Source organism: Leptodactylus fuscus, chromosome 7 (assembly GCF_031893055.1).
Source record: "Leptodactylus fuscus isolate aLepFus1 chromosome 7, aLepFus1.hap2, whole genome shotgun sequence".
Lineage (NCBI taxonomy): Eukaryota > Metazoa > Chordata > Amphibia > Anura > Leptodactylidae > Leptodactylus > Leptodactylus fuscus.
In genome coordinates this window covers 84,879,124-84,892,706 of record NC_134271.1, presented here as the reverse complement: position 1 = coordinate 84,892,706, position 13,583 = coordinate 84,879,124, and the positions used below count along the sequence as shown (strand labels likewise).

The 13,583-nt window shown below is 43.9% G+C and overlaps 1 protein-coding gene across 1 annotated transcript in view; it reads left to right on the top strand.

Annotated features, from left to right (window-relative positions):
- Nucleotides 1-4,441: 4,441 nt before the first annotated feature.
- TRIP11 (thyroid hormone receptor interactor 11) overlaps nt 4,442-13,583 on the top strand; it is a 41,984-nt gene continuing 32,842 nt past the window's right edge. The window contains exons 1-7 of the mRNA XM_075282391.1: nt 4,442-4,815; nt 8,035-8,099; nt 8,185-8,295; nt 9,584-9,850; nt 10,681-10,749; nt 11,833-11,998; nt 12,825-13,160. Of these exons, the coding sequence (XP_075138492.1) occupies nt 4,677-4,815; nt 8,035-8,099; nt 8,185-8,295; nt 9,584-9,850; nt 10,681-10,749; nt 11,833-11,998; nt 12,825-13,160 (1,153 nt within the window). The 5' untranslated portion in view covers nt 4,442-4,676. The remainder of the gene's footprint in view (nt 4,816-8,034; nt 8,100-8,184; nt 8,296-9,583; nt 9,851-10,680; nt 10,750-11,832; nt 11,999-12,824; nt 13,161-13,583) is intronic.

The following is a 13,583-nucleotide window of genomic DNA, read 5'->3' as shown; positions in this document are numbered from 1 at the left end:
TAAACAGTGGAGTAGTTGGAAGGTGACAATAAATTAATGGCAGCTGGAGCGGGACATTAAGCTGGGGTAGCTGGAAGGGGACATTAAATTTAGGGCAACTAGAGGTAGACATGTTGTCCCCAGTTTAATGTCCCTTTCCAATTGCCCCCAGCTTGAAGGGGTATTCCCATAACTCTTGTTCTGCAGCCTGAAGGCTCTGCTATGATCCACAGTATGAAGCTGATGTAGCAGAGCTGGATTTGAGTCAGCTTGCATTACTTGACTCCTTATCTCAGCCCTTATCAGCCAAATTCAATTAACCCGGCTGATAAGTGAAAAAGCTGAAGATAGACAGCACAGTAATCCTGGAGCTCTCACCTTCCCCTCCCCTATATGAGGAGCTCCGTTGCTTGTCAGCCTCTCCCTCCCCCCTGAGAGCAGGCAGCTACCTCACTTGAGAAATGAGCAGATAATCCCAAGGGCCAGTGTCAACAATGAAGTGAATAAATTAAGATAGCGGCCAAACAGCAGTTTTGATAAAGCAATGTATTTAGTTAAAGTCTTATATCCACATAAACTAGCAGTATAGATAGGATCCTTGTTATGGGACAACTCCTTTAATGTCTCTGTCCAGGGACCCCCTTTTTTTTAATGTCACCCTCCAGCTGTCCCCAGTTTAAATATGGGGAGATTAAGAGGGAAATTAATGTCCCCCCTTCATCTCCCACCAGCTTAATACCGCCCCTTCATCTGCCACCAGTTTTTTTTTTTTTTTAAACTGTAATTTTTATTGAAAGGATTTTTGTAAAATACAATACAACACAAGAGTTGAAAACATAAAAAACATGAACGTGAATCAATGCATATAACGTCAAATAGACTAGGAATGTATACACATCACAAAAACCTGAGAGTAGAAATGAGGGGGTGGGGGAGGAAGGGGAAGGAGTCAGAGACCATTCAAAATACAGTATCTGTCCCAAGATGACCATATAGCCTGGAACGCCTCAACAGTATGGTTAAGTGGGGACGTCAAGTTCTCCATACTACGGACATCCTTAACTCGGGCTACAAGATCAGAGCCAGAGGGAGGAGAGGCACTCTTCCATCAGAGAGCGATGAGAGTTTTGGCTGCGGTACAGAGATAAAGAAACAATTTAGAGGTGTGCTTACCCAGATGAGCAGGGGGGAGACTGAAGAGATAGATGAGGGGATCTAAAGGGACACCTTGAATAAATAGAGCGTCTGTAAGGGACTCGACCTCCAGCCAGAACAGACGGATCCCTGGACAGTCTCAAAAATATGATACAGAGTACCCACTCCTGCCCGGCAACGCAAACACTGGGAAGAAATGTTAGGATTAAGGGAGTGGAGCAAGGCTGGGGTATGGTACCAGTGCATAAGTAGCTTGTACTGAGTCTCCCGGAACGTAACACAGGTGGAGGATTTAGCTGCACGGGACCAGATAATTTGCCATCTGCCTGTTCAAGGCCCCAGACCACCTCTCCATATATTTATGCGATATGGGGCCCTGCTGTCCAGAGGAAGAGAGGATACCATAAATACCAGAGATAAGGCCTGCAGTAGAGGTGCCCGCACGACATAGTTTTTCAAAGACAGTCGGTGGGGACACCTTCAGAGAGCCGAACTGGGTAAAAACAAAATGGACAATCTTCTGGTAATGCAACCATTCAGTGGCGGGTAGATGCAGTTCTGACAGAAAATACTCAAAGGGCCTAAGCACCAACGTCAGCGGGTCTATTAAGTCAGCGACACGGAAAAGGCCAAGCCTACTCCATGGTCGCACCAAAGCTGACGTAAGTCCCTCCGGTAAGAGGGGGTTGTACAAAAAGGAAATCATGGACGAACACTGGGAGGCCAGGGGAAAGATTTTAGAGCAGGTAATCCAATTGGCCCTTGTGAAGCGTATAGGACCCAAAAGGGGAGTGGAACGGGACCACAGAAACGCATTGGGATGCATTGGAGCCATCCAGAGTTTCGCTATCTCAATCCATTTGGTAAAGGCCTGCGGGGCTGACCAAAATGGTAGGCAGCGCAAGTGAGTAGCCCAATAATAATGCAATATGTGTGGTACCGCCAATCCCCCCTCCTACCTACCAGACAGCATCACCGAACGGGGTATGCGGTGACGCTTGCCATTCCAAATAAACTTAAAGATGGATTTTTGAAGAGAGCGCAATTCAGAGTGAGGGACTGCGACTGGAAAAGTTTCAAAATAGTAGAGGAGCTTCGGGAGGAGGGACATTTTGACCGCATTAATACGACCTATAAGTGAAATATGGAGAGGACGCCATTTATCCAAGAGGGCTCTCAGTTCATTAAAGAGGCTAGGGTAGTTACCGTATTTTTCGGACTATAAGACGCACTGGACTATAAGACGCACCCAGGTTTTAGAGGAGAAAAATAGGGAAAAAAAATTTTCAGGCAAAAAATGGTAAAATATTTAATATATGGGAGTTGTAGTTTTGGAACAGCTGCAAGGCCACATTGACAGGTGACCCTGCAGCTGTACGGGGATGTATAGGGCGTTTTTTTTGTGGGGCCAGGTGTACTTTTTAGATATACCATTTTGGGAAATGTTTATTGCTTAGATCACCTTTTATTTAATTCAGAGGCAAAACAGAGAGAAAAACCCGGCAGTTTAGCACTTTTGATTTTGACGTTCACTGTACATAAAAATATTAGTAGACCGGGCATTTTCAGACACAGGGATACCTAATGTATATGTTTCACAGTAATGTTATACTTTTATATGTATTCTAGGGAAAGGAGGTGAACTTTTATTTATTTTATATTATATTTTTTTTAAGTGTTTTTTTTTTTTTTTTACTATTTTAATATCCCCCGCCTAGGGGGCTTGAACCTGCAATCATTTGATTGCAAGTCCCATAGACGGCAATACAAGTGTATTGCCGTCTATGGGAGATTCTATACATTACTATCGCGGAGGGTCATAGACCAGCCGCGATAGTAATATATATCTATGACAAGCCTCGGAGCCTTCATTAGGCTCCCGGCTGTCATCGGAACAGGTCGGCTCCTGCGGCCTCGCCGTGCAGGAGCCAGCCTGCATCACTAAAGGTATGGGGCTGGTGGGGGGGGGCTAACTGACTGCCGGGACCTGTGGAGGAGGAGTGGATTTGCAGCATGGCCGCGCTACTGCCACCGCTGGTTTTCTTCAGCGGCAGTAGCACGGCAATCTGCAGGCCCCGGCAGCTAAGACACTCCCCGGCATCTGCTGTAATAGACCGGCGGATGCCGGGGACTGTCTTAGCTGCCGGGGCCTGCAGATTGCCGCGCTACTGCCGCTGAAGAAAACCAGCGGTGGCAGTAGCGCGGCCATGCTGCAAACCCACATTCAAACTATAAGACGCACCCTCATTTTCCTCCGAAATTTGGGGGGAAAAAAAGTGCGTCTTATAGTCCGAAAAATACGGTAACTGAATAGAGGATGGAGTAGGAAGGGGAGAGCTGGATCCCAAGATATCGGAGAGAGCGTTCACGCCATTGAAAGTCAAAGTTGGAACGAAACAGTTGTAAATCAGCAGTAGGAATATTAAGGGGAAGGGCATCAGTCTTGGTGGGGTTAACTTTATAACCGGAGAAATCTCCATAAATCTTAAGGACCTGGAGAAGGTTGGGGAGAGAAATATGGGGATTTGTAAGGGTCAGGAGAACATCAATCTGCCACCAGTTTAATGTTCAGCCTCCATCTGCCAGCAGTTTCATGTCCCCCTATGTCTACCCCCAGATTCACATCCCCCTTATATCTGTCCCCAGTTTCTTGTCCCCCATTCACCTGCCCCCAGTTAAAGGTGCCCCTTCATTTGCCCCTAGTTTCACGTTCTCTCTCAATTTGCCCCTACAGGTTAACATAAAAAACACTGATACTCACCTCTCCTCACTCCGCTGCTGTGTTGACGCTCTCTTCTCCCGGAGCGTTCTAGGAGCTGTAGGCGCGATGTGAGTTACGTCATCACATCGCGCCTACAGCAACCTGGGGCCGGAGTGCACATGGAGAACAGCGGAGAAGCAGGAGCTGTCTGGGGAGGCTCCTACTTCATTTACTATTGAACTCAAGGACGCAGATGAGTTGAATCCGGGACATTCCTCCCGCCGTCCGGGACTGTGGGACATGACCCACAATCCGGGACTGTCCTGCAGAATCCGGGACATTTGGGAGGTATACTGATAGACCTACATTCTGTAGCCGGTCTGCACAGCTACTGTATCTAAGCCTCTGGTGAGCTCTTGTCTTCTGAGCAGCTGTATCTAATCCAGTTACGTGTGATGCTGTCTGAGGTCTGATCTGTTGTGATTCTCCTGTAACATGTGGCTAGACGTGTCTAGGACTTTCCTCTCGTTCCCGCCCACTTGTTTGGAGGACCTCCAGGTGTCCCAGCATGCACCGCGCTATGGACACGTCGCTCCGTTACAGTCATAGATTGTTGACTGTCATGGCTGCCGTCGAGTTGGCCGGGATCGGGCCGGTACTGTAGACAGGAGCGGGATATGAGGCTGTCATTTGTCAGAAGAAGCAGCGAGCACTGAGGCGTCACTCGGCATTGGGCGCCGCTTACTTCCGCCCTCTCCCCGGCTTTGTGCCGTGCCCTGCTCCGGTGTGAAGTTCCGGTTCAGTAAGGGATTCTCCGGGATCTCGTTACCTTCCCGCAGCCATGGCTTCCTGGTTTGGGGGCATTGGGTCCGGCCTGGGCCAGTCTTTGGGACAAGTGGGGGGCAGCCTGTCCTCCCTGACCGGTCAGATCTCCAGCTTCACCAAGGACATGTTACTGGAGGGGGCCGAGGAGCTGCCAGGTGAGAGCCCGGGCACAGCTGCCCTCCCACACACTGCAGGGTGTCCTAGCTCAGGACTGTACTGTTTCTGCTGTCACCCCTGTGATGAGCCCCATTCTCCTGTCATGTCTGTATCCCTCCCCCAGATTGTAGGATGACTCCAGTACTGTCACCCTTCCCTGGCCTGCTCTACCTGCTTATACAGCGGAGGCATCATTGCTTAGAACAATTGAATGACAACCCTTGTGTGAGCTTCAGGTGTTGTCCGCCCTATTAATGATCACCTTCCTAGATCAGAGGAACAACTGAGCACAATGGGAAATACTGACGTGAACGACAAGGTTTTGGGGGATATTTCATAATGTTTAGGAAGTGAAATGTTTTATGGGAAATCTGTCACATGAACTTGCAGTCCACTCTATAGGCAGCATGATATAGAGCAGGAGGAGCTGAGAAGCTAGGAATAGAGGCTTGTGGGGAAAGATTCAGTATTGTCATTTATAGCCAAGCTTTTCTGTGCTTAGCAAGTATTCTAGTGGTGTAGGCGGTCCTGACAGTGACTGACAGCTGTCATCGCTTGCACAGTAATAGATTTAGAGCTGTCAGTCACTTATAGGACCACCCACATGACTAGGAGACTGTTTCGTATTGGAGAAAGAGCAAAGGTTACTATGTACTTACTTTATTTTACTGATCCTGAGTTAAATTCAGTATTCTCAGAGTCTGCTTCTAGACAATCCTTTTTGGGGTAATTTAGCTTGCCCCTGATACATCTCCCCTGCTTTAATTTGGTATACCCAGTTATCAGGAGAGAGATTTGTTCTATTGTATTTATGTAAGGCTGAGTTCAGTTTGTTGCTCGGGTCTGTCATAAGATCAGGACAACAGACTGAAAAAAAGATATAAAGGCAAATGCAGATGGAACAAATTGGGAAGATTTATCATGTCTAGCCCCCAATCACAGCTCAGCTTTCAGTTTGCATTATTGCCGTTTGAAAAATGAAAGGTGCACTGTGATTTGTTGCTATAGGCATAATTGCATAAAGTAAAATTAAGAAGTGTATCCATCGTTATGTTAGTATTTCAATCCATTGTTCTGATCCTATGATAGATCAGAGCAATAGACAAATTAAATTGACATGAATTGTAGCTTAAGGCCGGGGTCCCATGGGCCGGAAATGCTGCCATTTTTCCGCGGAGGGAAAAATTGCGGCGTTATACAGTACCAGCAAAGTGGTGCCCACTTTGCTGTAAAATCTGCAGTGCGAACACAATGTGATTTCCAAATTCGCACTGTTTTGGAAAGCGCAGCATTTCCATTATATCTATGGAAAACGTCGGCGGCTTTAATGTAGATATAATTGTAACAGAAAGTCAGTGGAGGAAAGCTCCGCAAACTTTCTGTTTAAAGCGCTGTGGGAAGAACCGCAATGCGTTCTGACCGTGGTTTTTTAAATGTGTAATGTGAACAACCAATGTGCACTCGTGAATTGCTAAGTAAAAACATGAATTTCTCCATGGGTTATTAGTTCCTGCCTCTGCCACTTATAACCTGAACAGATCGCTATACACAAGTGGATCTATTTTTACCTATCTATTAGACAACAGCCTTGCATAGAGGTACCAAGATGTTGAAATAGGTATCTAGGTAGAAAATATATATATATAGGTCCACTAAGCAATAAAATTACTCTGCTCACGGAGTAACGTGCTGCGCATTCAGACACGTATACACATGTCAGAGTGTGAGCGCTCAAAACAGATCCCATTCACTTCAATGGGTGCTGGCTCATGTGCGCTACACATTGAAATCAATGGGTTAAAAAGCCTCCCATTGATTTCAATGTGTAGCACCCGTAAGCCAGCACGCATCGAAGTGAATGGGATCTGTTTTGAGCGCTCACACTCTCACATGTGTATACGTGTCTGAATGCGCGGCGTTACTCCGTAGGAACGGAGCCTTAGATAACTATGCTAAAATGTTCCCTGTTTAACAGTATGTACCACCCTCAGGTATTGAGAGAAATGGTAAAACTAGGGGGACAAGTAGATAGCAAGCACTAAGAGTTGCTCTCAAATTGTCACTGACATCAGTAAGAAAATAGATTGAGCTGGTCCTCATAGGGAAAGCCCCCTGAGATGACCTCTGCTGTTCTGAACCTCTCTCAGAGCACTGTTCAGACTTATAATGGGGAAACACCTTGTGACGTTTATCTTAATATAATCTCCAAGCTTCTTTGCTGCTCTCTGACTCTTTCATATACTTTTTTGTTTATTTAAGCCACATTTTAGCAGTATGAGAGCCAATGTATATAATGGAATAATTCCTTTACCTGAGATGTTTTTCCTCCTGCTGTCACTGACAATTTGAGTTCAGCTCTTATTGCTTGCTATCTACTTGTCGTCCTAGTTTTACCAGAAAAGAACAGAAGAATGGACTAAATAAGACAGGTGCTTTTGTTGTTTCCTGGCGCCTCTGGATATTTATTTGTCTTGAACCTTTTTATTTTGTATTCTTACAATTCTCCTTCATGCAACTGCTTTGACCATGAGAAATGCTGCAACTTCCTTTATCTACGGATTTCTTTGTGCATACACCTACTCTATGCTTGCTGTCAGTGGCATTTCAGTGCTGAGAAAAAAACCATTCTGTTATGTGAAGAAAAGTACTGGGGAAAAAAAAAACGGGCAAAATCCATGCCAAAGATGAATCTTTTTGTTTCCGTTTTCTTATTATAGTCAAGTGTTCTGATTCTGATGTCATATGCTTTTGAAGAAAAATCTGTTGTGAACAAGGAGCTGTCTATGCACAAACTTGATGACTGTTTCCATTCATATCCAGCAGAATAGTTAGTGCAGCCCTGGGGTGTAATAAAGGATGTAACTCAGGAGCCATGCAATATACAGTATGTAATGTATCTATGCAGTGGCTCCACCAGCAGTATAATGAGTGCAGTTCTGAAGTATGATCTGGGATGAAGGTCAGGGTCAGTACAGGATAATGTTATGTATATACAGTGACTGCCAGCAAAATAGTGAGTTCAGGTTTGTAGTATAATCCAGGATAAAACTCTGGAGCATTACTGGATAATCGGTGTGCTGCATGTACTTGTACACTACTGCTTATGTAGATTTATTTTCTCTGTTATTCGTGATATGATGGTCTTGGTGGAGATAGTTTTAAATGGCTGTACTGTGCAGGGTAACCATTTATGTCTTCTGATTGTTCAATTGTTACAGAAGGAAGTCAAGAGCTGCACATGTCCCGGAACATAGAGAATATCCAGGCTCTGCTAAAGTCAGAGGTAAGTCAAGGTGCCAGCTTATTACTCTCACAAGCATCTGGTATTGATGCGACAATAACATCTTCCACTTCTGTCTTGTTTGCAGAATGAGAGGCTGAAGAAATTGTGTTCAGAGCTGGAAGACAAACTAGAAGCTTCCGAACTACAAGTGAAGCAACAGTCTGTAGATTACAGGAGCCGGCTGCAGCAAAAAGAGGTTTGTGGGTTTATAATAAAGTTCTCGCGTGGAGTTACAATGATGTGAAAAAGTTTTAGGCAGGTGTGCAAAAATGCAGCAAAGTATTTTACACAGTAGAAGTTTTAATAGTTTATTTTTATCCATTAACCAAAATGAACAAAAGAGAAATGTAAATCTAATCAATATTTGGTGTTAATGGATTTTACATTCGAAACGGCATCAATTCTTCTAGGTACACTTGCACACAGTTTTTGAAGGAACTCAGTAGGGAGGTTTTTCCAACATTTTAGAAAACTAACCACAAATCTTTTGTGAATGTAGGCTTGCGTAAAACCTTCTCAGACTTCCTGTAATCCCGGATGGTCTCGATGATGATGACATCAGGGCTCTGTGGGGATCATATCACCACTATGATTTGACTTAGATTTTAATTTTGTTCGCTCACTTAAAGGGGTTCTCAAGCCCCAAATTATCATACTGATGACCTATTCAGAGGTCTGCATAGATCAGCTGTTGCAGCATCCTCCATGTGCTAGTTGCTGCTGGTGCTAGTGTACAAGTAACAGTGTTATGAAGAGAATTATGTTAGAAACTGTTCTAATAAATAGGTATGATTAAAGGGGTTGTCCAGGGTATACAGAGCCGTGGATCTGATCACGCTGCTCCTGCATTCTTTATTATTTTTCGGACTATAAGACGCACTTTATTTCCCCAAACTTTCGGAGGAAAATGAGGGTGCATCTTATAGTCCGAATGTGCACTAAGAGAGGGGGGGAGCGGAATTGCAGCATCGCTGCGCTCCTGCCACCGCTGGTTTTCTGCAGCGGCAGGAGTGTGTCAATACTGCAGGCCCTGTGCCGGCGGCTAAAATACTCCCCGACATCCGCCGTTCTATTATAGCGGATGCCAGGTCTGGAGCGAATGCCTGCGAACTCTGATCGCCGGCATCAAAGTCCCCCCCCCCCCCCCCCCATCAAATACCGAAGCTTATGCCTGCAATCAGAGATCACAGGCATTCGCTCCGGATCCGGCATCCGCTATAATAGAACGGCGGATGTCGGGGAGTGTTTTAGCCGCCGGGACAGGGCCTGCAGTATTGCCACACTCCTGCCGCTGCAGAAAACCAGCGGTGGCAGGTCCCACATTCGGACTATAAGACGCACCCTCATTTTCCTTCAAAATTTTTTGGGAAAAAAGTGCGTCTTATAGTCCGAAAAATACGGTACATATCTATTGGAACTGTCTCCTTGCTTTTAATGTATCTGATGGACAGAGATCAGCCATGGCTTGTGTTTCCTGAACCTAGGTGGAAGTAAGCCATCTCAAGGCCAAGCTGAACTCCCTCCAGGATGAGATGCAGAAATCTCAAGTCTCTGCACAACTCTCCAGTGTTTCTCTTCAAGCAGCTGACTCCTCTGCCTTCATGTCCAGCATCCAGCCACCTCTTTCCAGCTTCCAGGGGGATGACATGGACTTTGGGGACGTTATCTGGTCTCAGCAAGAAATCAATACATTGTCAAGTGAAGTGTCAAGACTGAAGGCAGAGGTGACTCATTGGAAGCACATGGCACAGGTGAGCTACCCAAGTTAAGAGATGGTATCTATTGGGGGACAGGTATAAAGAAAATCTCTCACTCTGGAGGTCACCACATGTCCACGCATTACCTTAAAGCTACACTCCAGCATTTTTTTTCTTTAAGCTTTGCAAGGTAGCCACCTAAGTTGATTCAAATTCTGCCATGTCTAGAATCTGTACTAATGTCTAGTTTGTTGCAAAACACAACATACTTAATAATAAAATGGACTTTTTAGAGCTTTACATTGTGAGGATGATGTCGCACTGTACTGTACCATTGATAACATCAGGTAATTGGGGGCACGGTGACCCAATTGTGAGAGAGGTGGAAATGTAGACAGTATGTGAGGGAGGGGACCTATTAGGAGCAAATTATGTGAGGGGCAGAAGAGGAGAAGGAAGGCATTTTCACAGAAAAACTAGGGCGGAAGAATAAGTGGACAAGACTTTGATGAATCTGAGGTCAAATGGTAGTTCTCAATAGTATCTGCAGACAGCACAGAAATGTCTTCTGTTTTTACAGTAACCCCTGTCATAATGTGACTTACTGAAGAAGGTGAAGGCAGGAAAAGAAAGACTCTGAATAGACAACTATTGCTATTGAGGGGATAATGACCGGGGTGTCCTTTTAACAGCCCATTGTCTGAAATGATAACTGCTGCTTTATTTTTCCTGTAGTGACGCTTGCTGTTTGGTACCTCATAGATCATGGCTGATGAATAGGGGTTAGGGCTTACTTGGTAATCAGACAATTCTTATCTGCATCAAGTAGGTTGTCTATTTTCATATTTACACAATTATGGTGACTTGTTTTATCTTCTTTTCAGTCTTCTAAAAGTCAAGGGCCTCAAAGTGCGGACACCAGCGAGATCTGCATGCTGCAGAATACCATTAAGGTATAGTTTGTCATCATTGGTTAATACATTCTAGTGAGGTTACTGAACCTTTAATTATGTTTGGGTTTTTTTTATTCAAAGTTTTTATTGGTTTTTCCATTTAAACATCAATGAGAAACATAAATGCTATCTGAGAAATAATGCATCTGACCACATTTCATTATGTTTATGCAGCCGTATCAACATAAATTTTAATGTAAAACTTTTAGAAGAAAAAAGCGGGGGGCACTCACCCAAATGAAGATATTTTTCTTAAAACTCTTTATCTTTATTGAAGCATAGTAGTTAAAACAAAATCAGGAGGGAGAAGCGACAGCAACAGCCATTTTACACCAACACAGGTGCTTTCTCAAGCCTAGTATAAAGATAAAGAGTTTTAAGAAAAATCTCTTCATTTTGGTGAGTGCCCCCCGCTTTTTTCTTCTAAAAGTTTTATTTTTTCAGGCTTTCTGGGATGTTGAAGATTTCTATTTGAGCACATTTTTGAATATGATGTTTGAGCCGCAAAGTATAAAGCGATAGTGCCACTTTTTTCTCTGGAACTGTGTGTGTGTGGGGGGGGGGGGAGGGGGGGGGTTGTAGACAAACAAGAGAATTATATTGTATTAGGGAATTGCGTGTTGATTTTTTTTGTTGTTGTTAAATCAGTAAACAACAAATACCTTTTACACAGTGTAAAATAATACTCGCCTTAATAGTTCCCCCCCAACTCCTGGATTCACTCCAACGATGTATGCGGTGACCGCATGGTTGTTGAAAGGTCACGAATATAGTTTGATATTGACTGGACATGGCCTTGTCAAAGTTTCTTTGCTAGAGTCAGGATACTGGAATTGGAGGTGAAGGGTTAGTAAGATGAGTATTTCTGCTTTTATTATTTTACTCATTTCTGAAACTGTAAGTAATATATTGGCGGGAAAAGTGCTTGTTAAAGTATTATTGTTAACTATACACCAAGGGAGCATCGTGGCGTGTCTTTTGTCTCCTCAGTCATGGAGCTGGCCCTTAAACAAGACTAATTCATAGAGGCCTGATGTGCATAGAAAGCTCTCTGTTGACTTCTCTTCTACCTTCTGATTGCAGGATCTGAAGCAGAAGTTAAGCCAAGAGATAGATGATCACCAGCACGAGCTCTCCGTGCTACAAGACGCTCATCGGCAGAAATTAGCGGAGATTACAAGGAGGCACCGAGAGGAGTTGGGGGAATATGAGGAGCGCATTGAGGAGCTGGAAGAGCAGCTAAATACAGGTTAGTGGCCTCCTGCTTTTAGAGGCATAGATATCTGTTCCCAAATGCAGAACTGTTCTTGGAATTGATCCCTGCACATTGGGGATCATTCATACAGTTGTGTGCGAGCTGTTTATACAGATTCATCAGTGTTGTCCTTTTTCTTTTCTTTTATAACTAAATAGCTCTGAAAATGTAATGCGCTTTAACTCCTTCCCTCCGGGCAATGTACTTTTCCTGTTTATCTCGTTAGGGTACACAATATCATGGGCCTATACTCATGATTCTGTGGTCCTCGTATAATACAATGAGAGAGGGATTTTACGGTACCTACAAAAATCCAATTTTTATGCTACAGGAGCAAGGTAGTTAACCACTTACTGCCCTAACACATACTATTACTTTATACTCTATTATATAGTTGTTTTTTTCTCCTCAAAAAACTTTGTTACATTATACACTTGCTGTAGTTATAACTATTTGCAGAATGAAGTTGTCAGATCATTCAATGCATTATGGTCAACTTCAAAACCACGTTTTCACTATTGTTTTAATTGAGGTTTTTTTTAATGTTTATATTGCCACCCTATCCTTCATATGGCCATGTCAACAGACAAATTGAAACTGAGACAAAAACACCTCCATCTCCAACAATCAGCTGTTAGCAGCAGGCGCTGAAACTAAATATTGATCAGAGCTAGAAGCCATTGCCTGCAATTGGTGCAAGCAACTGGTTGGCGCAGGTACTGGGTGACTCCCACCAATCTATGATCTATTCTAAGGATAGGTCATTAATATCAAAATGCTGAACAGATTTGGATCTTTTTCATACCACGTTTTTGTTTAGGAGCAGCAGAAGGCACCTCTGACAACTCCAAAGTGTTTGAACTACAGAAAACCATCCTCTCTCTGGAAACTGAAAACACAAATTGCAACCAGAAGGTTCAGGAGCTGGAGCAGAAGCTGAATGAGATGGGCTCTCTGATATCATCCTTGGAGGAGAAGAACAGTGTCCTGTGTACCGAGAAGGAGCTGGCAGTAAATGAAATGAAAACATTGTCTTTGGACTATGAGAAGGTGATGTCGGAGTTCACAGAGATTCAGAAATCTGGAGAGGCAAGGGGAACAGGAGATGTCAACAACCTAAAGCACGAGGTTCTACGCTTACAGGAAGCGCTTTTTGGTAATATCTGAGAGCAGTATATTGAAAATGTTGAAAAGTTGGTTTAAAAAGTCACTAGTACTATATGATGCTAGTTGCTATTTATATTGTTTTGTCGTAACTACAGTCTTAATTACCCTCCATTAGGGTAAGTTCACACGCTGTCTCAAAACCTGCCTAATAAAATACCTCCTCCCTTCTCTCCCATTCATTTCAGTGCCAGTCAGGCAGAAGATGTATCAGGGCCTATTTTGAAGCGGGTTCTGTCTTCAAAGTCCATTGAAATGAATGGAAGACAGAAAAAAATGCTAACTTTTTTTTTTTTTTGCAGCAGTCTTTGAAAAAGCCACTTCAACAAACCACTCTTAAATGACACTAGCATTTTTTTCTGCCTCCCATTCATTTCAGTGGGGTTTGCAAGGCAGAACCCATTTCAAGATGGGT